At 36.9% G+C, this 27023-nt stretch overlaps 1 protein-coding gene across 6 annotated transcripts in view; it reads left to right on the forward strand.

Annotated features, from left to right (window-relative positions):
* Nucleotides 1-27023, forward strand: part of SMOC2 (SPARC related modular calcium binding 2) — a 140770-nt gene that overhangs the window by 68776 nt on the left and 44971 nt on the right. For 4 of the 6 annotated variants that reach the window (XR_009485766.1, XR_009485765.1, XM_059841526.1 and 1 more), the window contains exons 6-7: nt 2108-2191; nt 3339-3413. Coding sequence is in view for 4 of the 6 variants with exons in the window: in XM_059841526.1 (XP_059697509.1) it covers nt 2108-2191; nt 3339-3413 (159 nt within the window). In the remaining 2 variants the exon portion in view is untranslated. The remainder of the gene's footprint in view (nt 1-2107; nt 2192-3338; nt 3414-27023) is intronic. The other 2 variants (XM_059841527.1, XM_059841529.1) reach the window with 2 other exon arrangements.

Genomic DNA, 27023 nt, shown 5'->3' on the forward strand with positions numbered 1-27023 from the left:
TTAAAATTTATTCCCTAATGTATGTTCTCTGGCTCCACACCTCTTTCCTCTATCCAAGGAAAATATTTATACTCTGAAAAGCACAGGTGTCGAGTTGGGATCACATCCCTTTTTTCTGGTTCTTAACTGACTGCAGGACTGTGTTCTTGGTAACTGAACTCTGACAGCAAACAGAATTTAAACAGGTTTATGTTTAAATATATGGACTGGTATGCGTGTGCCAGCCAGGAAGAATTGTGCAGTTGGTCTGTGAGATATCTAATTCATATCAGTCATTAAAAATACGTTGTTTTACAACAACAGAAACACCAAAACTGTTTTAAATGCTGCTTGGACAAAGTTCAGGATCCTAATTCTAATTGGGCTGATTATCACTGAGTTGCAGCATTACGCTGAATTTCAGATAATTGCATAAGATTAAATGTGTCACAAACTGAAATTGTGTACCAAAAGATGATTAGAAAAGTGTCATTTAAATGCAGACCCAGTTCCTGGCTTGGCTCTGGGTAATGTCAGCCTACCATAAGTTACCTTCTGAAATACTGGGTTTCCTGAATCACAAACTGATTGATGATCTAAATATGTGTCTTGATTTTGAGTACAGTAGGATGCTTGATGGCCTCTCTGAAATTAATCAATGGTCTTATTCCCCCACCCAGAGGACACCACAGAAATGCCAGCAAAATTAATGAGGAGTGACAGTCTTTCAGAGCGTTGGAGCAAAGAATCCTGCCATTGTGTGGACATGAAGAATGAGCACTCTTAAAAGAAATCTCATTATGCCTTGGTTAGATAATTTTGCATTGAAAATAAGCTCCTGTTGCTGCTGCTTTGGTTTTGTATAAAGATCACTATTCCATGGCTGGAAATTTGGTTTTACCTGCTATCAATATCTACTTGGTATCTGTATTTGCTGTGACCTAGACTATGACCCTTAGAGGCAAAGGTCAGAGTGACCCCAAACTTTTGCATGATTTAAAGACAACACAGACCTAAAAATACCCCAAGCAGTGATGGTGATAGCAAAGAGAACAGGAGACTCTTGGAATTGCCCTAGCAGAAAGGAAAGGAAGGGGACAGTGTGTTAGCCTAAAAGCTGCTGCTCCCTCATTACCCAGCCAAGGGTTCATGCCAGAAGCAGCTTCTCAGTTACCTTTGATTCTGTCTTCCATGAAAATGCCAAGAAAACAATCTGGAAACTGTTTTGGTCTGACATCCACTTGTGAAACTGCAAGAAATAGTAATAAAACCTTTGCATGGAAGATGCTGTTTACTGCAGTACACCTTGGTCTTGGAGTTAGCCCCATGCCACAGGAAAACATGACTGGAAAATATGTACTAGCGTGGTCTCCTGAGTCATATTTACCCCACATCTGCAATAGTTTTAAATAACAAAAATATAATAAAGTAAAGATGGGTCTTTGGTTTTATTCTGTTTAGCAAAAGCTTGTTTAAATAGTTTTTTATGTTTAATTTTTCTTTTCCAGCACTATGTCCACAGTGTTTTATTGAACCTAAAATGACTCACATCTTCTTGTCATTTCTGTAATTTTCCCTCCCTCATTTCTTGCAGTAATAGTTGGTAGTAGGTGGATGGAGAATGATGACCAGAGGATAACAGTGTGAAAACAATGTTCTGGTTATATAATCTGTGAATCTTACTTGTAAATCGACTTGATTCTTGAATAGATCCTGCTGGACTTAAAAATCCCTTTGATTTTAAGGTGTCTGCAGCTGCTCATTCCCTCCGGGCTCTTTTTACTTTTACAGGTCTCACTTCTTCTATACATTTACCTAATTATTTCTTAGAAATGCTGATTTTTCAGTTATAATCTATAGGTATCAGCGTGCAGCATTAGAAGTGAAGAATTACACTCCAGAGAGCAACCTGATCGCTTCATGCCTCACCAAAGAACTTGTAATAAATTCATCATCCATAACCTCCAACCCCATCCATTTATAAAACATAGTCTTTATATCTAATATATCTGTGCTGTGTGCTGCCTATAAAGAATGTTTAAATTATTGTTTACTGGCCGGGGCTATGTGCAAATCATTCTTTTCAATCATGTATGTACACTTATTTAGCTTACTCTCATAATTGTAGTCTCCTTGCAAATCTTTTCCATTCTGAATTCAGATGATGCCTCAGCTCCCGCGCTGGAGACTCAGCCTCAAGGTGATGAAGAAGGTGAGCAAATTTAACAGTGAGGTGTTAAACTGTGCAGTTGTGGACTGTATTCCACCACATAAAATGCCATCCTAGGAGTATCTGCGACTGCTGGGGCAGTGGCAAGAAAGTGCAAACCTCTGTTCTTTTTTAAGGACCATTAGAGTCTTGCAGGCAGTGAATTTTGTATGATAGTCTGGAGATGAGACTTTACCTGTGGAGACCAACATCAGCAATTTTAATTGTCGTGACTGAGGGCAGACACAGGTTTTAAACTTGAGCCAAAGTGCAGATTAGAACTCTATGTTCAAATTAGCAAGTCAAAGGGTAAATTCTATCCTCAGTGTAATGACTAGTAATGTCACTGTTAAGGCTGATGTTTTTTGAGGCTTATTTGCCTCTGGAGAAATGAATTGCCATTAAATAAGCAATAATAGTCCTATCTTGTGGCTGCCTTATCACTCACTGCTAATCTTGCAGAATTTGTGTCTGCAGCCATTATATATTTTGGGTCCAGAGTAGGACATTTTTATTTTAATTAATCATAATTTTCATCTAGAAGTGTTTATTCAACTTTTAGATTGAGAAATCTTCTGTACAAATAGGATAAGGAAAGGACTGTTCATGCCTTTGCATGAATAATAGTCTTAAATGTGGTGGTGTTCACAGGGGTCTCAGGACTAGGAAAGAGATGAGGATCTGACTCCATGTTTCAGAGGCTGATTTGTTACTTTATGATTTATATTATAGTAAAATTATACTAAAAGAATAGAAGAAAAGATTTCATCAGAAAGCTTGCAAGGAAAGAATGGAATGATAATAAAATCTTGTGACTGACAGACAGTCTGAGCCAGCTGGACTGTAATTGGCCATTATTTAGAAACAACCAGATGAGACCAATCACAGATCCACCTGTTGCATTCCACAGCAGCAGATAATCATTGTTTACATTTTGCTCCTGAGGCCTCTCAGTTTCTCTGGAGAAAAATCCTGGCAAAGGGATTTTTCAGAAAATATCATAGCTACACCTAACTGCCCTAATATAAACCAATGTTGCCTTTTTTTAGAGATCCATGTTTCTTTAAAACTAGCCCTTATCCAATTGCTAATAACTTTTAAAAATGCTAACATTTATAAAGTATATTATTTTTCCTTTCTTTTTTTCTAGATATAGCTTCTCGTTATCCTACCTTATGGACTGAGCAAGTAAAGAGTAGACAGAACAAAACCAATAAAAGCTCAGGTAAGAAACTTAGGTTGTCCTTACTTTGCAAAGCTCCTGTGAAGGTATTCATGAACCATTTTAATAACCATCATGCTGCTCTCTCTTTGTATGATAGTGCCTTAATGATTAGCAATAGTTTACTAAGCACATGCATCATGCATTCCTTTATGGAGGAGTACTTTTGGCCAGGCTCTACTTGGCTAAAATGATATTAGTCCACTAAAGTCTCTGGTTCATACCTGTTTGCATCTGTTTAGTGGGTCAGACATTTATTTTTTACATTCTTTTTAATTATCTTCCTCTTTGTTATCTGCTTAATTTTGGGTGATATGTAGCAAGAAGGGGCTTGTAAAGCAACAGTGTGGGATACATTTGTTTGGTTGTGAATCTTAGGAGACAAACCTGAAAAGAAGCAAACTCTCATCAGAAGCCAGTTTTCAGTGAGCAGGAATTGGAAAGACAGTGTTACCTGCTTTTTTCTACATCAGTAACCTGCTATCTACAAACTGATAACTGGTTTGATGTGAATTAATTAGGTTGCTTTTTAAAAAAATAATTGTGGAATTCTGGCTTTACTTATTTTCATCACTGTTTAGCATTGAGCTTTTTAAACCTGGACTGGGAATGTCAGGTGAATGTCCCAAGACTGAATTGTCTAGAATATTCAGATAAATTCAGTCCTTTGGTAGATGATAAATTTTGGTGCCTTTCTCATTGCTTCTTCCTTTCAGTGGAATAAACTTTAGACAATATTCCTGGTTTCTATTTCTGTGGAAAAACTTATAGTTTGAAAGGAAACATTAATGATGAAGGCTATGATTCAGTAAATCACCCCAAACCATGTTTCAAATCCAGTAGAAATTGAACCTATGCTTTACAGTAAGTACTGAATTGAGGGCCAAAAGCATTTAGAAAAAACAAACAATCATCATAAGACAGAAAGCAAGATGCTAAAAGGTTTAAAAATTCCTTTGTACAAGCCATTTTTGACATCAGTGCAATAATTATTAATAATTTTTTCTCTCCTTGATTTTCCAGTAGGCTCTTAAGGGAAGAACCTTAAACAGTGTAGGCAAGAGTTTGAAGCAAATACTTTTCATGATGGAGATTTTAACTTTTCATTTCTTTAGTCAGTGTAGGCAAGAACAGAATTCCTTTGGGATTTCTGTAGCATAAAATATGTCTATAGAAATTTGTCACTTAGGAGTGTTTGTTTAATTTTTACAGTGCTAGAGACTAAAGCAAGACTTCTTGAGTTTGCAGTGTAGCTGCCAAAGCTTCAACACACACAGACACACAGACACACAGACACACAGACACAGACACACCCACCAGTGAACACCAGACACACCCACCAGTGAACACGCAGAGAAAAAATAAAAAAGATGGGTTTATTTCTGAGACCTGGTAACCTCCAGTCCATCTAAAAGCACATTTACAAGAGAAGAGGAATCAGAAGCATAGTTTACCTGTGTTGTGACTCCTAGCCCATCATCAAAAGCATGATTGTGTTAGATTTGCTAACAACAGGACTTGCTCACCATGGTGGTGCCATACCCAGGCTGGCAGAATTACTTCAGGAGGAACTGTGCAGCAAACCTTTCTGTAATTTGTAGCTATATCTGATGTGCCAGATTGACATAATCATCCAAGGGGAATCCAGGTGTTAAAAACAGTGTTCTCACTGATTGTTGTAGGCAGGTTTTTAAGGTCTTGAAAAAAAAGAGTAAGTTTTTCCCTTATTACCTCTCAGAGTGGTGTCAAGGCTTTTGGGGACATCCACAGAGAATCAACTCTGGACTGTTATGTGTACAGGGCAGGAAAGAACTTGCCACTGAATCCAGTGGATTGTAAACTTGCTGTCTTCCCACTTCCAGGCTTCAATATAAAGGATAAATATAGATATCTTCTTCACTCAGTTAGCTTAGTAAACTCTGCTTCAGACTTGATCATACAAACATTAGAAAGCTTATTGAAAAGTATTTGTCTGAGGAAAAAGAAGAAAATTTATCTCAGCATAGGAACTGTGTTTATAAAACAAAACATGAAGCCAAATTCATTCATAAAGGGCTAAATTTTCCTTTGTTTTTCTATAGTAATCCTAGGGCTGTCAAAGAAATTCTTGAGGTGCAAATTACACTATTATCTAGCCCTGCCTATAGAACATAACTAAAAAAAAGACAAAATTAAAATTTCAGGCAAAATCTTAATATGCTATTTAATGACTAACTATTTTAGTCTATACTGCTTTATTTTTGCTAGTTTTTACTTGAATATATGTTCTAATGTACCATGATCAACATGTCATCTACAAACTTGTCTTGAGCTGAGAAATCAATCTCATTAGGACAAAAGGTTTTGTCCTAATTAATGCATTAAATTTGTTTTAATTAATACATTAAATTTGTTTTAACCATGAAGTGGTTTTCTTTTACTATTCTGTAAATGACCTGCCAGTTACAATTAGTCAGTAAAATCAGCATAAACTATTTTAGGTTTTGGAAGATAGAAAATAATGGCTCAGGAAATTCTAGTTTATATTGGTTCTCCAGTGCATTCATTTGACTGAATGAGCTTACATCAATTTAGCACAGAGTAATGGCATTTGCAAGACTCACAGATGCAAGGCATGAAACTAGTGGATTATATATCCATGTTCTATAATGCCTTCTAGTGTATGTTCTTTTTGTTGGCTCTGAGAAATAGGCTTTTGCCTTCACTTTAGGCATTTGTGGAGTGGTACTTAACCTATTAGTTTTTGAAGACAAAATTTTACTCCTGGAAAAAATGCCATCAACACTGGATTATGTTACAATAGCTCTGTTTAGAGTGGCTGTTTTGAGTAGAAACATCTCAATAGCTGTTTTGGTACATTTAAGATGATTTCCAAAATACTTTTTCTTTCCGTACTTAGAGTATGCATCTCATTGCTAAAATAGGTTTTGCTGAGATATTTTATACATATGTCACAGTGCCTTTGTAAATATTTTATGACTGCCCCCACACTCCTCATTTCTTTCTCCATTTCACAGAAAACATTGCAGATTTGCCATATCAGATTGACAGAAGTAAGAATTTTATCAACAGCTATAGAAGATAAACAGAAAACATTGAACAAGGGACTACATGGTTTCTGATTAAGACACAGCCTACACTGCTGTGTGTCTGTGAATTCAGGGTCTAAGTTCCGGCTAGGAATTTAGGCATGGGGACTAGTTTAGATCTGTAGTTGATATTAAGGTGTCTGTATTTTGGGCAGACATAGTCCCACACCAGTATCAGTTGGAAATCCAGGCACTGTATGAGTAGAGAAGACAGTGCAGATACTTTCCCATCACCTAACAGGGAAAATCCACTCCCCTGAGGACAGCTTAAGATGGACTCTAAATCTCTTAGGTTTTCCTTGCTTCATCCCTGCTCTATCAGTAGTTTATATCCCTAGGGGATTCTTGGCAACACAGTGTGGTGTTTTACAGAGGTTGTACACCATTTTTTGTGTTTGAGTATAGACAAAGAAAGTGTAGTTTAATTCTTTTCACAATGCCCAGTGAAGCTTCAAATTCTTTTTGGTAGCTTGAATTTGAGAGCCATTATTTTGGAATAGTCTGTTGTGGGAGCACTTTCCTGAGACATAAATAGGGTGAGTTTCACTGATAACATTATTAATGTTCAAAAAGGTTCTTAAAGTACTCAGTAATTCCTCAGTAGAATCTGTATTTTGTGATAAATATGTAAGTGTAGAAAGCGCCACAGAATAAACCATACTTAGTGTAAAATTTCATTAATTTTGCAAATACAGGAAAGAAAAAGTCTTCCGTAGCTGTAATAGAGGTATATAGGTACTTAGAAACTCTGGTGATAATGTAATTCAAGATAAAAAAATGTTTGAATATTGTTCTGGTGGCTAAAATACAGTACAATTTCACCTATTTACTATTCAGTTCTCTTATCATTATTAAACTTTCATCTGTTTCTGTAGAGATGTAATAGTATCCTAGCACTAATGATTTATATGTTCATTGATCATACATTTGTTGATTGTGTATTTAATGAGCATTGTAAAGGGGTTGTAAAACTCGTCTTTGTTGTGTTGATAATCCAGTATGACCAAAACAGAAGAGAGGAAGAAATTGTTGCCTTTCTCTGTTGACCCAATAGTTCACATTTCATCTGAACCCCACAGACGAGTGATGCAGTGTTTGTGCCAGCTCTGTGATTTCTGCCATCTTTAGGCTTATATGCTTTAAGCAGGTGCTAGTGGGCAAGCCATACATAATCCACCATAAAATAGGATTGACCCAGAGAGAATCCTGATCTGCCATTAAGGCTTCTGATGCAGGGTCAGGTTTATGTGATTATGACATTTTTCCTCCAGAATGAAGAATCCTAAATCACAATTAATTGTCTCCTCAAACCATTGTTTTAGTGATTTCAAGAGTACCCAGATTTCAAACCCCTTAATCTGGATATTCTGGTAATGTAGAATCATCATAATATTTTACTTCACCTGTGCACACATGAAAGGGACACGTAGCTTTTTATTAAATTTTCTGACACAATGGAGTGGTGTTTTATTGCTGCCTTTTTGTCACAGACTATCATTTTCAGGGATTAAAAAAAATCTGTTTCAAGATTTTATCGATTAGTCCCAGAGAGTTTGATCCAACAGGAGTTTCATTCTCAAAACACCATCTGGGAAAACACTGATGTGCACATACAGCAATGTGTTATAGACTCTGTACAAATGCAAATGAAAACTGTATGACATCTGCTGAGAATACCTTCTAAATAGACTAAAATAATGAAATCTAAAGTGATAATTATGTGTCTGTATCTACACAAAATAGCTGCAAGCATTTACCTGTCTATATAGTCTGAATCTGTTAGCAAAGTGTGGCAGTAAGACTCATTAATATGAGTGACATCCTAAGAGGTGAATGCAGTTTTTATTGCTGTGTCATCTGACAGCTTCAAAGCATTTGTGCATTAGAGTTATCCTCGCATGGAAACTATGTTGGCTGTCAATGAAGTTTCTGTCTCATTAGCTTGCTTGTTTTATTGTCCATGTTCCAGTGCTCATGTTCGTTCCAAGCTCAAACCTGACCAACTTCTTACTGTTTTGCCTATTCTGACAAAAGTCAGCTCTAAAGCTAAAAAAACTTGCATAAACACCCCCTCCCCCCCAAGAAACCATTTTATTTCAAAGGAAATAAATGTAAGAGTTCATGTATCTGCCCAATTACATCAATTCTAAGAGCCATTCTTTTCTAAGCATAGGAAAATTAATAACCTAGAGAGAGAAAACTGTGTAACAGCTCTGTGACTTTTTATTTATTCTCATTAATTGTTGCATTTTCCAGATGTTGCTTTTAGTGTTCACTGAAGATAAATTACCTGCAGTTGAAGTTGTGTGAGCTAGCAAGGAAAAATTAAGATCCAGTTGAATGTTTCCACTTACATATTTATTACAAAATAGTTAGAAGTTTTCTAAAAGTATTTTTTATTAGGCTTATTGCACAATGTGGAGATTTGAGATATGAAACCAGTTATAACAGAGGGAAATCAAAATGGATATCATAAAAAAGTGAGGAAAGAACATAGGCAAGAGGGGGAAGAAAGTATTTTTTAAGTTTGTTGCCTGTCTTTTTCAGCTGGGGCTCCTAGGAAGTCCTTTGTTGTCCTGCAGAACTGTGGCAAATCTTCCATTCTTACATTTGCTTGTATTTGGCATTAAAGGAGGGGCAGGTGAGGATGATGCCTGCTTGCTCTTAAGATTTTATGCCTTTTGGACACTTGGAAATGGACTTCAAATGAATACATAGAGTTGCATAGGTAAAGAGCCTGAGTAGAAGTGGTCCATTAATTGAAAACCACTGAATTACACAGAAAAACTGGAGCTTTTTGCCTGTTACTAGCTCATTTCAGCCCTAAAGACAGTGTTTCTTTCCAACAATTACTGAGGTATGAGCCACACTCAAACATAGCAATTACTTGCTTTGTAAATACTTGTAAATGCAGTCATTAGCTGTAGCTGGAGAAGTCAAAAGCGTGGTAAAAAATTGTTGAAGCATATCCATGTCATGCCTAGAGTGTCTGACATTGTCATAGGCTAAAAGTTACAACAGCCTGTTGGAGACCTGTAATGTTCTGGCAAAGAGATTTGATAATCCAGAGTATCTGAAATGGAATCGGCTTAAGCCCTAAAAAAGTCAATTCAAACCCTGAAAGGAAAGTGGAAGGCACAAGTATTGATTTTAAATGTTTTCAAACATCCCAACGGGCTATCAAATCAACACAGGGATTCTGTCAATGGGAACTCAGTCCATAACAAATAGAATTGGTCTTTGCTAAATTTTAGACAAGTTCAAGTCCACACATTTTTACTGGGAACTTTCTACATTGGACTTACCTGCAGGTCGGTTCCCTACACAAGGAAAAGCACTAACATTATTTCATGACATTACAGCAAGTCCAAATATTTTATGTTAGCTATAGATCTGCCTTTTGGGCCTTGTAAAGTCTGAGGGCGCTGAAAGACATGAGCTGTTAGAACAATTTTTGTTTGGCCTGTTCTCTCAGCAGAGTGGTGCGTGGCAGTTAAAGAGAAAAGCATTGCATGGAATTTTAGTAAGAAATACTCAGATGAAGACTGGAAGCTTCCAAAACACAGTCTTACGTCATTCTCAGACTTTTGGGTTGACTCTTATAGCTGATTCACTAAATGTTCCCTTTAGAGTTCAAGAAGGAACTTAATTATTCTGAGTGAACTATAATTTCTGATTTGCATTTTACTCTAAACCTAGCATTGTTAAGAAGCTGCTGGGGAGCGAGATCCGTGAGGCACTGTCACGACTTGTTATATGCACTACTGTTATAATTTAAAGTGTAGGAGGCAGCTCTCTTTACTTCTCCTTCATTTGCTGTTGTTTTTCTGTCAAGAACCACAATAGTTTTAGAGTAGAATTCTTTCCGAATACTGCTTGCAAGATACCCTCTGGCAGCTGAAAAACTCACAGCTTAAAAATTACTGGATGTTCACATCACTGCAGCCAATCAGTAAATGGTTGACTTAGTTCTTAATAGAGAACTTTTTATTGCTTTCAACAGCAATTTTTAATGATACTCCAGGCTTGATGTACCTGTTACAAAAGAGGGAACAGTACTCTTCAAACTCTTCATGTTCTCCACCAGTGAACAAAATCACTCTTCATACTCTGGTCCTCTTTCTTTTCCTTGCCCTGCTTTGCCTTGCCTGACCTAAATTGGTAAAGGAAAATTGCTGTTTTCTTTCATTCTTTCAGAGTCATCCAAGAAGATTAAACTTTCCAGACCTCCCCACACTGCTTGTATATTATGATTCATTCTTAATTCATAGGCTGCTGGATCATGCTTGTTACAGAACTGTCCTATCTTTAATAATCCTTTTCACAAGGATTTTAATTTATCTTCATTTTCAGTTTACATATTAGTTCAAAACCTTAAAAAAGATCAAGCACTGCCATTTCCAGCTTTTTCCTCCCACTACAGGAGAAGACCCTCCCATCCTAAACCATTAGAAAAAGAGCTCTGTTTTACATCCAGTTGATGTTCTTTATCCTCAGGATGTTCCAGGGCTTTACTGGACCCCACTGTGGGAGGGAAAAAAAAAATCTGTTTTTTGCAAGGCTGATAATTTCTATTTTACTGCATGTGTTAAAATTTGATGCCAAAAGATAGTAATCATTCCTGACCATTTTTAATTATATCACATTACTTTCTACAGCAAGTAAATGACAAAGCAGTCCTGCTTGATGTTCTCCTTTAGTTTTCAGACATGCACTCCTCCACCTACCCACAGCTTTCTATGGTTTGCCAGACATCAGATTGCATGATCATAAAAACATCAATAAGGTCCATAAAGCCTAAGAGGAATGTCAGATTAATGATCTGTATTTTAGTGACAGATGAAAACAAATCATGTAAATCGTGTTAATGCACAGAAACATATTAGACTGGATTATATCTAATGACATAATCGTTCTGGGAAATAGATAAAACTTTCAGTCAAGACAGTCTGGTTCTGGCTGTGGGTGTACTACAATTGCTGGGTGGTATGTAGAAGATAGGTCTTCCAACAGGGTAAACAGTAAGAGCAGCCAGGCGTTCCATCATCATTCAGTGACCTGATAGTTAGGAGAAAATGTCCATGTTCTATGCAGAGATGCAGTTTTTTTCTTCTATCAGGATAAGTCAAATAACCAGCTATCTACCCTGCCAATAATGGAATAAGCTTTGTTTGAAAAAGAAGCGAAAACCAGTTATATGGACTGTGGAATCCTACCGCTTCATCTGAACAAAAAAAGTCCTGGCAGTTGTTAATGTAAATACAGGCTGTGGGAGGACCATGTAATGTTCCCTGGTAGATCAGGTTATGGCTAGTCATGGTTGCTTAAATTTCGAGGGATTTTTAATTGGATGATTTATCACATATGAATTCCACATTTCCTGTTTGCCAAGCCGTGTATCTCTGAACACAATTGTTGAAGAGACTGACAGCTTGTGTTACAGTTCATAGATTGCTTAATTATTAAAAAAAAAAAGCTTGGCTTTTTCTGTAATTCTGTAACAAATTGCCACATGATGCAGGAACTTTTTGAGGCTTCACCAGTAATTTTAGTGTCCTCCATTTGGTACAAAAGCAAGAGAAATTCAGCTCGTAACAGTGACTTCTATGTGATGGGTGGAATTCACCCCCAAATCCGTGCATTGGCCATATGTCTGCAGTGAAGCTATTGCATTAGTCTGAGTCTTTACAGCAGTGTCTGCATTTATGGACTGTTAAGGTCCAAAGTTGATGCTGTCATCCATGGATCCTTTACCCTACCCTGTCCTTAATGCAATGTACTGGATTCTTTTGTTAGTTACAGTTCCCACTGTAGATCCTCCTTTCCACGCAAAGCCACACCAAGAGTCATCAGAGCAAGAGAAGTTCTTGCAGGCACATAATGTTGCTAAGGTACATAAACCCACTTCAAGATCTTCTCATCTATACCACAACTATTGTCTTACAACTGGCTTGCTTTACATTTTACTGCACTCTGTCCATTGTACTCTGTCATCTCTCAAATCAGACTGCTCCAGACAGATGTTAGGCACTATGTTTTCCCTGCACTCTGCAATGCATAGGAATAATGTTTTGTTTCCACAATGCACTAGATTTCTGTGTCACTGGAGAAGAAGCAGTGGTTGAAGAGACAGACCACTGCTTTTCATTAAGCAATTTTTAATATCTGTTTTAGTTTAAAAACAGCAGGCTAAGTATCTGCATTCATCCACAAATAAAACTATGCTTAAATACAATTAGGGCTGTAAATTAAATTTCAGATCTTAAATTCTCTTGGTCAAAACACAAGAGAAAAGAGAGCGCAAAGCTTAATAGGCCAAACTGGTTGAAAATGCAGTCTTCTGTGGAAAACACATGACTTAATAGAGAAATAGTTTTTTAAATATATGTATTTTTATCTAAAGAAGTGCATCTTAAAGACAAAAATTTAGTTAAAAATATCTTCAAATAACTGAATGTTTTTGGCTCAAAACTCAAAATCCTGACAGTACATTATAATGCCTTGTTGGAGCTGTAATTTTAAAACTTCATTAGTTCTTCCTTTTTTGAGTGCTGGGTCCTTTGTATATGTAGAATGTAATCATCTCCTCTTTTTATAAACTCAGACACTTGAGGAATCTTGTATTGTGTGGTTCTCTGTGAAGTTCAACACAAACAGCTTTTTGAGGGGTTTTGTTTTGTTCCCTTTTTTATCAAAGAGAAACACTTTGAATGAAAAACATTTTTGTATTCAAATACTTGGTTTTCCAGCAGACAGTCAAAATAAAATTTTTCAACCAACTGTATTACAGTCATAACAAGCGATGAAAAAATTTATGTTCTTGCCATTTAAACAGTGAGTTACCTTGTACCATTGCTTTCCAGTGAGATCTAAGTGATATTTAAACTTTCCAGATTTGTTCTTCAGCAAGTGAACACAACTTATCAAATGAAAGAACTTTTATTGGCCTCTATTTAAAGGAATGATTAGACGCAGTTTTTGTGGGACTGGAATGCACTATAAATACATAAATTCCTCAAACATGGGTGACTTTTAATGCCCTTTAATTATTTTCCAGTACACCCAGTTAGATCAGGGCAACAAATTCATTGATATTTGGTTTGGAAACAGAGGACTGTGAAGTCAAATTAACTCTTCAAGTGCCTCCAAAATCTGAGGTAAAGTTTTTGCAAGAAAGAAAATAGTTCAGAATTGCAAGATCTGTTTAAGTTCAAATCATAGGATGGGTTTAGTGACTCCCTCTGTCATTAGGCCAAATTTTCACATCTGTATTAAACCAAATTCCAAAAGATGAAAGAACTGACAAAGACTGATGGTTCTGTTTGCCTGTTGCTTACTGAATTCATCCACATAATCAGATTAAATGGAGACTTTTAAGAGAGTCAGAGGTGGGATTAGTGGCAGAGGCTCGTGACCACACTGTTCTGGTGCAGTTTACTCTTCCAGAACATCCCTGTGCCCAGTTATTCTGGCTGTCAAGGAAGTAGGGGTGCTTTCTCTTTGTTTACTGGTCTAACTGGTTTGGGGAGGAGAAATTTAACTTCTGCTCTTGTTTCCTCTCTGATTTTCCTAGAACTCCCATTATGTAGCTAAAGTCATAATCTCAAACTGCCAGATGTAATGAGAAAATGGCTAATTTCATTGCTCTCCTGTTTGGTTGTCTCTTAGTTTAAGGGACTTACAGTTTCATTGCTCTTGAAGTTTCTTATCAGATTTTAAAAGCAATCTAAGATCATTTTTGGGATATCATTTTAAGTTCCTATGAATTGACACAACAGAGGAGCAGCAAAGCCAAAAATATCACAATAAATGTCAACGGTTTGAAAGGTCACTCCTTCCCATTTCCCTACCAACGTCTTTAGTACAGTGACTTGCAATGTAGTCACACATCCTGTAGCTCATCCCTTTAGTGAAACAGTCCAATATAATAATAGAACATGACTGCAGGAGGCGATGATCTAGTTTCAGCAGGCATGAAGCCTCGTGTTACTAGGGGCAGTGTAAATGGGAGTGACTCCGCTGCAGTTACAAGGCTAATACCACTGGAAGACTTATGAGGAGAGAGGGGAATCAGGCCTGGAGGGTTTATTTAAATTTTTTAAAAGTTTTTCTCTTTATGGGGATGTTAGTGGTACAGGACTGATTATGGAGTTAAGACTTCTCTTGGAAACACAGTGCACACTCATTTCTTGAAGTAGCTAGTATGTAGTATATCAGTCTGCTGAATCAGTGACAATTGGACAGTCCACCCCAATCCTGCTGCTGTTACATAGGTGGAATTCTTCTTGACTTTAATGAATGTGCTGTCAGCACATGGGCTTCTCTACTCCAATGGTATTGCCAGCTGAAAGGCAGAAAAAGGTATTTTCTCTTTATTATCATTATGTACAACTTAATTGTCACCAGATGATGTGTTTTGCACACTGAATCATATTTATATTGAGAAAAATTGAATATTCAGAAATACCTTCACACATCAGAGAATATGTCACACAACTAACCCTGGTGCTAAGGATGTCGTGGTGCACTTACCTTTCCAATATTCTTGTCAAAATGAGCCTGTGTGGCTTCTATATAGAGCACTCCCTGTTGACAGCAAAGCTAGAGGGAAAGTGCCTTGCTTCAGGTCTTTTCATCCCCTGTACAATTAGGAAAGTTTGTGAATCAGAATACTATACTTAAGCTTAATTTCTCTTTTATTTCATACCTACTTTTATTGGTGCTTTTTGCAATATTATCATAGTCTCAGTTATTCATCCTCAAAGTTGGTTGCATACAGAGAATTCCCATTATGTTTGCAATCCTTTCTTTGCAGTCTTCTTTCTCTCCTGTCAATAGCTGATCTTCACTGCCTGTTTCTCAATTTTTCACTAGATATCATTGTGCAATCTCAAATGCTGGTTAACATTTCTTGTACACTGATTTATCATCTCTCTAATCTTTCATCTTCTCCTTTTAACTGAGACAGAGGCATAAACTGGAGGCTTTTTGAGGAGAATAACCAAGAAATAAAGGCTGTTGATCCTGCTATGAGTTTGCAGGCTGTATTTGGAAAATACAGTGATCCCAAAACCAAGATGAGAATTCTTAGGAGCACCCATTTGAGCAGTGATTGCAAAGAATAGGAGAGGGAGCTTGACTCCTAGATTGAGTAAACTTGGAAAGGTGCCATTACCTATCTGTGTAGGATGTCAGAGACTGTATCAGAGATACCTTGTCCAGCTGTGTTATCCATACTGCAGGATACTGAAGGATACCAAAATGTAGGAGCAGCTAGATGTTTGACGCTAAAGCTAGTGAAATAAATTTTCAGCATTAATTCCGTACCCTTCTAAGTAACAATGTTTCCTAAATAAGAATTCATCTTAAGTTAGAATGCTTTCTAAGTTAGAAGGCATCACCTTAGCCAAAGCTGTGAGTTGTTTTGTAGAAGTTCATTTGAGTTTTTCATTAAAACTCAATACAAGTGTCATAAGGTCAATGCTCTTGGTCTGACTGACTAGTGCTCAGAGTCTTGGGCTGTATTTTGTGCCAATATCACTTCCTCGGGATATAATTGTGGCAACTTCAGCAGCCTACAAAGTATTGTATGGGAAAACATCTGACGTCAGCTAGTGGAGGGAGACAGTGTGGTTTCATTGCATGTATTCAGGGCAGCTAGCCAGCAACTCCAGGGCTCTAATCCTGGCTCTGCTCTGGGCAGGCCTGTCACAGCCTGGACAGATCAATGCAAGTAGAAGAAAGGTTTCATCAGAGAGATGGCTGAGACAGCATCTAGTACAGGACTATGGAATACAATACAGAGCTTAATAGACTTAGGCAGTATAGCAGGTGGAAGTGAAGGAAAAGATGTATTGACCAACTGAAATAGTGGCATTTCTGTAAATGAAAAGGCACCCTTTTGTTCAATTCTGAATGCCATTTGCTTTGTTTGTTGATCTCAGTGTCCCAGTCATGTAAATCGTGACATTGAATTTCCATCTTTTTCCTTGCAACTGATTGATAACTTTAGAGATTCCTCTCCTTCATTCTGCAAACTATACCTGTCATTGTGTCATTGTAAAATATGCATGTAGAACACAAGCAAAAGAGGATAGGCTTGCCCCTTTGATGCAAGGGAGAGCCTGTGTCTTCTGCATGTTACTTTCATGAAAATGTGCATCCATGTATGAGGCAAATGAGACCAAATGTCTCCAAATGAGACCCAAGGCAAGCAGGTTTGTAAATACCCAGGCATTTCCACTCTTCTTTAGCCTGTGTTTGTTCCTCATGATTAATGAAAACTAGTACTGCTAAAGGCCCTTGTGAACTACACTAATTATGCCAGTGGTTGGTTGGTTTGGCCCCAAATGCTTTGTAACAATAGGCAGATTTAATTAGCAGCAGTTCTGATTGCAATAGCTTCACAACCTCCTGGGACCATCATGCAGTGAGCTTCCTTTTGCATTATTGTCAAGACATTAAACAATGTTTAATTTTCCCAAATTAAAAAGAACACAAAGCATACAATGCATTATATGTAGAAACAATAACAGAACTGTCTTCAAGTAAACGATAATAAAAACGTTTCCTTATTAGGTGACTGAATGCCAACATTGCTCTTTCCTGTGATGCTCATTGTAAAAGTTAAATATTTATAATCTGTTTTATTCAAACGGTACTGCCAAAACCAGTCTTTCAGATTTTCTTCCTCAGTTGTAGAAAGCTTCAAAGTAAATATGGCTTGAGGTACTTGGCTAAATCTGTGTGGGGAGGTGAGGTGGGAACAGGTCTGAAAGGGCTGGAAATACCAAGCAAACACCTTGAAAAATTACACATTGGGAAACCTGCTCTTTACTTTCACACACAGTAGATTGCTGGAAATTTTTGCAAGGCCTTTACTATTTATCCAGGTCATTTGTGTGGCATGTTAAACACTTAAAATAATGATCTTCTGAGCATATGAAGTAATCATGGATTGTAAAAGATTAAGGATCCTTAGACACTTTAAAACTCTCATTTTACTAGTTCAAAGGTCTTTGCTACTATGCATTATTTAAGAAGCCTTTAAAATTGTTCTGAATATTCTTGGGACTAAATTTTCTGCTGCTGATCCCTACTGTATGCAATGGAATGGTTCCAGTTCATAGGAGCAGAAATTTTGGCCTGGAATTTTTCAATACGATTGTAGGTCTCCCATTCTTCAAAAGCATAGACTCTCACATCATATTTAGCATTATCTACTCTTCAGAAAACTATTTTTTTTTGAAAACAGAGATGAAAGTGGGGTGGAATTGGAATTTTTTTTTTTTTTAATTCAGATTGCCCGTTTTTCCAAAGTTTGAAGGTAAAGCCAAGCCAAAGATTTGTCTTTGCTCTTGAAACCAAAGCACAGGCTGAGCTGTTTAACCATGGCCATATGACAAAACAAGAAAAGAAAGAGCAACATAAAACTGTATTGAAAGTTATTGGAGTTGAAAGAATTAGTATTAGAATATTCTTATTGGCTTTTACTCTTCTTTGGCTCATCCTCTTTATTGCACACAAAACTTTGCCAAAATCTGTAAACAGTCTTCTTTCTGAATCCTGGAGCTCTCCTGTTATGAGTACTGACATCCTACGTGCTGTATAAATAATGTGCTTTGGATATGGTGTGCTGTGGGGCAAAGACCTGAACAGCCTTTAATCTGAGATGAGCTTTTGGCTTTACACAGGGTTAAAGTAGTGCAGTTACCTTTTGACCAGGCTTCATGTTCATGTTGTTGAATCTCATACAGAGGCCAAGAGTTCTGGGAGCAGTATAACCAACAGATGATACCACCTTAGAGAAGTTGTTTCTCTGTTAAAAGATTTTTCATTGCACAACACAGCCCTTGTAATTAGAGACAAGCAATAATATGACTGCTCATTTGCCACCTTCTTCTTGCCTTTTCTTTAATGAGATGAAGAAGAAAAAAACAGTAGAAAAGTTTTTGATTCATCTGTCATAGGTTAGCTTTTAAGGGTGTAATTATGTTCTCAGTATTACTACATTTTTTAAATTTTGAGATTGTTTAAACCAAGTAGGTTTTAAGGGTACTTATCTGAGAGATAATGACAATGGTAGCATAAACTTTTGTGTTATGGCTGTCGGAGTCACTGCCTGAAATATTGAAGAAAAAAATGGAGCATTTCTGCTTCAGCAGCCTGTTTAATATTCCTGCTCAGTGCCTGAGGGACAAATTCTTACCATTAAGTAATGCCCATCCAGTCTGTTATGAATTAGACAAAGGTGCAGACACTACTGACCATTTTTTAAGATACTTTGACACATGTAAAGGAGAGCTACCAAAATTCAAAATAATGTTCTCTTATTTTTTTTTAACATATCTGCACATTTTTAAACTATGCATCTCAGATCACATTCCCATAAAACTTACAGAAATCCTCCTGGCTCCTGCTGGCTTTTGCAGAAGTGGTGAGGGTTCTGTCTGTAAGGTGGAAATGAGTTGGTACTTAGAAAATTGAATGTTGGTGGACTGCAGTCACCTCAGGCAGGAGTTAAACAATAAGGCTGGAAAATATTGCATGGTGCCAATAGCATTAGCAGTGTGAACCAGTGGCAGGAACATGACACAGGCTTCAGCCAGAGATGCCACTGTACACCTCTGAAAGGAAAATTACTTGAGTGCCTAAGGTCAAGTATCCAAAGTCATACCCACGTGCTCAGTTTCCCAAATGGGGAAGAGAAACAACTTCTGTTTCATGGAGGGGAAATGCAAGCTGGATAAATATTCGTGTAAGATGGCTGGGTTATTTAAATGCCAAAGTATGAATTTAGGCACCACTGTTTGCCTATTTTGTTTTTTAATTTTTATTACAGCTATTCAAACAAATATGTATCCTCAGCTTACCTGGCAAAGAATTTCATTTTCACAGCTCTATGGAAAAAGTGAACGAGCTTTATTTTCACTCAAATCTCTTTTGAAAAATGAGACATTTTTCCCCTGGCAGGAGACTCACATTTGCTGGTCAATATACTCATAAAGCAAGAATGATAGCTTTGCGCAATTTTGTTTAATGAATGAGCCTTCAGATTGCTATAGCAAGCTGGCCAGCCAGCCACTCTGTTTGGGACAAGTCAGTGACTTTCATTTACTGTAACTCGGGGTGGTGGCTGTTTTGTTTGGTTGGTTTTGCAGTTTGAACGCAGTGAGGCTGCCCTGCTATGGCAGGATGAAGCGCCCATATGTAACAATAATAGGTGCCAGTATTTCCTCTTCTGTAGGAAAACCAGATTTCATTCTGTTTGGAAAATAACTGCTTTCAGATGTATCGTTGCAGAGTGGGGCAGTCATTTGCACATTATCCTCTCTCATGTTAGGGAAGTCAAGTTAACAAAGCCTAGCAAGAACACCTGGAGATGATAATCCATGCTCTTCCAATTAATTGAGCAAAAGCAGGATGAAGGATCTCATCTCTTTAGAAGACCATATTTTCCGCTCTCTTTGTGAAGCCTGATGCCATGACGTTGTCCATTTGGCTTTAAATGATTTTTGATTTGTGTAAAGGTACTTTTTAAAGATCCATTGAGGAAGGTAGGGTGTAAACAGTCCTTGGATTTTGCCTGGCACTTTGCAAAGGCTTGCTATCCTTTTCACACACTGCTGTTAAAGATTTAACAAAACTATGCTGCTTTTGGTTTACTGGACTTTGACATTTCATGGATGGTACAATAAAACATTTAACCTGGGAAATTCAATACAAAAATTTGCCTTTATTGCAAAATACATCTTTGAAGTAACTCCTATCTGTAATCTAATGTATAGTCTGTGTTTCTCCCTTATTTAACTACTGTAGAAGTAAATGCTAATATTTAAATGTTTAGAATCTGATTGTGTCATGTTTATAAATGAAGACTAATTTCTGTGTGAGTTTTCAAGTCGGGACAAATCTCACACTACTGTTTTATTCAATCTGAGTAGGAATGATAAACTAGAGAATTACATTTGGTGTCAAAGAAGTAGATAGTTTGATCCCTTAAACTGTTCAATGGCAGTGAAGAGAAAAAGGACCACAAGTGAATAGCTGATTAATTTAAATTAGTTATAATTCTGTGAGAGGATAAATTTGAATACTTGAATAATGCTTCTCATCTGTTTAACCAAGAAGTTGGGCTAAAATCAGTAAACAAGCAAGCAAAGAAACAATCAAATAGAATGCTAAAATAGCAGGCTTTTTGAGGCAAAACAGTTATTTTTCTTTTGCAGTGACTGTGGTTATAGTCTTTCTCAGTAACTGTGGTTACAGGATTTCAGATCTTAAGAAAATAAAGAATTGCAGAGGTATGTGCAAAAAACTTCCCTAAACTAGAAACTTTAAAGAAAAAATCCCAGCAGAAAAATGGGTTTGGGTTTTGATTAAAGAGCGTGTCATCCCATTACATTTCAGACCTCTGTCTTATGGCCCCCCAAACTTTGCCAGTTGGTAGAACAGAATTTGTGTATTTCAGAAAGCTTGATTTGATATACGGCTACTTGACTCAGACCCAGGGTAAAAGTTGAGTTGGTGTATGCCAGAAGATGATATTGATTATGATTGTACTCTTTTCAGGTAAAGCTAAATGGGGACTAGTGGTTTCTGTATTTTGAATATTTTTTTTAATGGGCTCAGTTCATTTTCAGAGGATTTTCCTTGTGTATTGTCTTTGCATATGACACCACATAGATAAATGAGAGCATCTGTCTGTGATTTGTTCTTCTTTGTTTAATTGATTAAAATACATAAATTAATTATTAGGGCTGTGTTGAAGCAATGAGCTTTTTGCTTTTTGAGCCACAATCATCAGCCCAAGCTCCAAAAGTGCAAAATAGTGATCAGCTCTACACTGAGCGCTCTCTGGAAATGCACACAAGGGGCCTGCAATATTTGGTTCCCACAAGTTTTTTCACAAATGAGAAAGAATATGGGTAGGAAAGTTGCCAGCTTCCTCCAGGCTTTGAGAACCCTCATGCTGATGCTCATCTGAACATAACGTAAATCAAAACATGTGTCATCAGATGAGATGAATGCTGTAATTTAGCCCTAGGTTTTGGTTGCCGTCTAGATTTTCGGTCTAAGGTTGAGTGTTTATTAATTAAATTAATCCTATTCCTTACAATCAGTACTTGGTCCATGGACAAATATTAGGCTTAACTGGAAACATACTTGTATATGAATATATTCAGGTGAGACTTGATGTACTGTCCATTGAGTTTAGTAGGTATTTTTCCATGGGTTTTTACTGGGGGAAGCCTGGCCCACATAAATACTCTTTGTTTGATCCAGGATATTGAACAGCCTTTATAAGAAGCTAGCAGCATGAGCAAATTAATTCTTGCTTTTTTTTTTTTTTTGTAGCATTTAGCTGCACTCAATTTCAGTTAGAATCAAGGTTATTTGAAAGTGTCAGGAGGTGGCAGGCAGATAAATTTTTGTAAGAACAGGTGTCCTGGTTTGAATAAAAACAATCTTAAGACAGATTGGTGTGAGACGCCCATGCTTTGGCCATGAGGGACAAGGAAACAGCTTACTTTACACAAAGGGTAAGAAGGTGGCATTCAAAGTGCATTATGCCACTTCATCTACCTCTTCAGAGAAGGAATCTGTCATGCTAGAGAATGTCTGGACAAAAGCTGGAAACCCTGAAAAAATAGAAAGCCATGGAATTACATCTCTACTTTACTAGGATGAAATAATTTGGGGAATTTTTGTCATTTGTATTCGCTGTGCTTACAGCGGGAACATAATTGATGGATTCTGGGTGATGAAATTGGTCAGCTACAGGTAAAGAACCTGTTAGTTTACCTTGAAGGGGTGTGTTTGCTGGAGTTGGATTGATGGAGCCACTGCTCTAGTGGACTGTTTTGCCATTCAATCAACTTCAACTCCTCTGCAGGAAGTGCATATCTTGAATAGAAATTATCCCACTTCCCACTTTCCTTTCTAATGTGAACATTTTGGTCATACATGGAAATACAATTTGGTGTAATGTAAGTGCAATTCCATTCAATGAAACTTGAAATAATGTGAAAACTAGTTAAAAATATAAAAACATATTGTGATCAGTTTCCTTAGGGTGTATCAACCAGTGTATTCACTGGCTCAAAGAGGGTTCATCCTAAGCAAATGGATCAAATTCTTATTCTCATGAGATATGAAATTTCTTGGACGGTTTCATGGGCATCAATGGAATGAGTATTTGTCCATCCTAATCATGGTGTGTCAAAATAAACTAGCAAAAAGCTTCTGTAAATTAGTACTTGAAGTGTGCTTAAATTAGGTTTAATTAACTAGGAACAGACAGATGATTTGAAGAACACTCTGATTAGCAGAAATCATCATACAATTTGGGTATGATCACATGATTATATTCTGTCTGTATATCCTCCCAGAAACAAGGTAGAGCTGGAATATTAGCTGCCTGTAGGGTTACACTGTAATCCTCTAGATCTTGCTTATCACTTTTGGAATTTTTTTTGTTCACAGATTTCTTGTTACCTGTTTTCTATAGGGGACACTGAGCTTCAAGCCCTAATAAAGAATCCATTTACCCTGAAAACCAGGCTGTCTAAAATGCCCTTTCATGGCCCATTATGATAATGAGAAAAGGAAGGAGAAGGAACTAACTGAAAACAGAATTTCTTGGAGTGGATTCTGTTTGTTATATACACATTGTGGGGTTAAGGAAGTTGGAAGGAAATGTTTGTATAGTGGCAGGAGATGTTAAAGTACCATACAGATGCCTCTATAATTTTCTGCAGATTTAACAACTTGTTCCTGTGTACCGTACTGAAATTTAGACATAAATACAACTATCTACGTTTATGCAAAAAAACCCAACTCAAATTATTTGTAATCGTGAAATTGCGCACACTGGGAGAAGTTGTGATAAGATACAACAGAAAAACTCCTTGATTTTCTGAAATAAGGAGCATGTTACCAGACTAAGAAGATGATTATCCTAACATACATAATACAGCACTCAGGGTTTTAGATGTGCAACAGAAAAATGTACAGTTAAGTAGATTATTCAGGATGATTTTTCCAGAAAAATCACTGCTATTCTCCTCTAGGACATTCCCTAGTAAACATTAATTAACATTTTAGGTAGCCCATCACAGATGAGTAAATGGAGTCTTTAATAAATAAGGATTTAAAGTGCTACATCCTATTACTATTGAGGTATTTTTCTCAAAAATGAATGGAATTAATTATTTTTTATTTAATTAACTGAAGTCTCCTTTAAAAAATGTCTTGTGAATTAACTTGATTTGTTGAAATCCAGAGTGGAAGAAAAAATTGACCAAAGGTTTTATACAAAACCTGAAATTTCTCCTCCAAGCTTGTAATTAGCTGAAATGTGTTTCTTATTGACAGAAGATGCAGTATTTCAGCTGGTTGTTTGTAATGGACTGTAAAGGCATCATAAACCAGAACGTGAAAAATGTATTTAGCAGCTAATCTTTAAAGTGAAGAGGGAAGAAATTGAATAGCACTGTGACATTGGAAGTGTAACATACATTACAGCTAAAGCATTTTTTTAAAACTCACTCTTAGTTATGAGCAAGAATTTTACTTTGTCATTCAGAAATGGCCACTGGGTGGATGGTACAAAGGGGCTTGGTATGAAACTGGACAAGAAGGTGTATTTCCTTATATGATTGAAAGGTCTGTTTTGAATCAGTAATGCTTATAAGCCTAAATTAAAATGTATTTTGGGTAGGAAATGCAGAAATGTTTATTAACCTGAAATAAATTACTTAAGCTATAGCACTGACCAACATGGTAGACTATGCAGAAAGGATTCTTTTTTAGCCGTGTTTATATTTTTTAAGCCATGTTTATATTTTTTTACTAAGATGCTTGGAAATTATCTCTCTTTTTCTGGCAAGGTAAAATTGAAGGAATTAAGTAAAATAACAACACTGTAAGCACATTCCTTGAAAAGAAGAAACTGGAGTGTCAGTGCTTTTCTGTTCCCAGAAGGAATGTTATTGTAGTGACACATTCCAGAGAAAGTTTGATGCATTTTAATGAGTAAGGTATTTACCCGACTTTTATTGTGGCATAGATCCTTTTCCATACTGTTCATTTTATGAACTTCTGGCATCCATCTGTTATGGTTCCAGTTCATAGTTGTTGTCAGATTGTTTGGACAAACTGTCAGAGATTTTCTAAGTTAATGACATTTATCACTGGTTCTCCTGGGAAATGAACATTTGTTGACCATGACTCTTCTGACATTACAAAGGCAATTATTTTCAGCGGTATGGTAGCTCTTGTGATAAGAGCTCTTAGCATCACAGGGCTACAGTTGCATCTTTCCACTACTCCTGTTGTAAATAATTGAAAGAAAAGTCTGAAAGTGGATGAATGGCTCCCTCAGACAGGAAATCGTACAAAGGATTAATGTTCTGGTTCTGGCGGGCAGGATTATAGATAAGCACTTTAGACCAGTTTTCCTTTAGGTTGGATCAGTATTCTAGTGGGGAAAACAAACAGGGAAGTAGTAATGGTAACACAAATGGTTGCATCAAAAGTGTACAAGACATTAGACTTCAGAAATTACTTTCTTGGGCAGATGGCCTGATAGCTGACCTGAAGTTCATGGGCCATTATATAAAGGAGTAAAATGATAAATTATTGTGCACTTTTGTTGATTGAATTTAATGAACTCTGTTCAGCAGATTTGTAATAAGACTCAGTCATTTAGCTCATAGAGAACTGACAAATGTAGTGTTTACCATATTCCTTTTTATTTCCTAATATGTTAGAAATAATCTAGATTTTATCTGAAAACTAATTTAAGCCCAGTGATAAGTGTTCCTCTGCTTGTTAAAATTTCCTATCTGTAAGGAAAAGATAAGAAATCAAAAGTTTCAAGAAGGGGAAAGTCATTTGTCTTTAAACCTTCCTTTATTACTCTCTGCTCTGTTTCCACTCTCACTTCTAATGTTCAATTCAAGCAGCCCTCTGACTGTCCTTCCTAAAGCTATAAGCCATGTTTTCAGCCCTCTTGTGACATCTTCCCTGTAATTCTGCTTTTCTGTGCCTTTGAGATTTAAAACCTGACATAAGAGAATAAAAAAACCAGAAGAATCATGGCCTAAGTGCAAAAGATACAAATTTCTGGCTTGAGCAACAGCTTGTAGAAAATCTGGCCTCAGCAAATCAACCAGTAAAGACCAGTTATTGAAGTCTAACACTGTCACCTGAATCACCTTAACAGAGGTGACTGCACTGGCCCACGAGTCAGCAGTGCAGTCCTTCATGGGTTGTTTCAATCAGTAGAAACTAGAGCTTCACAGAAATTAGAGAGCATGCTTATGCTCACAGCTGAAAAAAAATTAATATTGGCTTCTGCGCTGGGAATTTTCCGTCACACCCACTCTGGGTGATACATTTTGTTTATCTGGATGACCTGACAATGTGGTCTTTATACACCAGTGTATTTTCTAAACAAAGCTGGGAGAATACAAATGTATTTTTCATACAAAGCTGCGTTTTGGGGAGACAAGAATACCTGCACATCTGACATATTATGTTGCTAGTTACAAGGACATAAACCAAGAGAAGGTCACAGTAATGGCATGGTCCCAAGGTTTATCAGTATGAAAGAGACATTAATTTAGTGGAGTTTAAAAAGTAATTATTTCCTCTCTCTCATGGTAGCCGCTTCACCCTAAGTGCTCTTTTTTGCCTGATTGCATACAAAACATAAAGAGTGAACAACAAATCTAAGCGAGGAGTTTTCTAGAGTTGTTACAGCTTGTTAATTGATATTCATCATAATCCATATTCACTGATGGGAACATTTATTTTGGCTACTCTAGGAGGATGTTGGTGACAGATTTCTACTTTGTCAAGCTATAGTTATTTCTGTGAAGGTTTCAATATGCAAATAATTCCTATTTCCCTTTTTAAAATAGTGTTTCTGTCCCTACCACAGTGATTTTCTAAGTACGCATTATTATCTAAACACTGGAAATTTGAGAGGTATTCAATCTCTGTTTATGTCAGTGGGAAGACCAAGACAAAAACATGCAAAACCATCAACTTATCTAGATACCTTGTTCAAACACTATATGAAACAAAAGAGGGGGAAAAAAAATCAGCTAAAGACCTCCATCTGTGCCTTGTGTAATCAAGCTAGAAAGTGATGTTCTCTTTTACATGGATTGGAAAAAAGCTCACTGTTTTGTAAACCAGGCCATTGTATAGATGGAACAGTGTGAAGGTGTTTATCTTCCTACCACCTTTTTTCCTGCCACAGAAGTCTTACTGATTTTGGACACTTACATATGCAAAAAACTGTCAAGGAGCAGCATTATTCTGTGAATTTCTATTGGTGCCTACAGTTTGCAAAGCATTTTCTGAACTCTGGATGAAAGAAAACCAGATTACCCTAGAGCAGAAATTTGTTAAAATGCACTAGAATATTCAGCCAGGATTCAACCTGTTCTTTGTGCACTGAACTATTGAAAGTCAAAAAGTAAATCTTTTAACTGGTTTGAAAGAAGAGCAA

The sequence above is a fragment of the Haemorhous mexicanus genome, chromosome 3 (assembly GCF_027477595.1).
Source record: "Haemorhous mexicanus isolate bHaeMex1 chromosome 3, bHaeMex1.pri, whole genome shotgun sequence".
Classification (NCBI taxonomy): Eukaryota; Metazoa; Chordata; class Aves; order Passeriformes; family Fringillidae; genus Haemorhous; species Haemorhous mexicanus.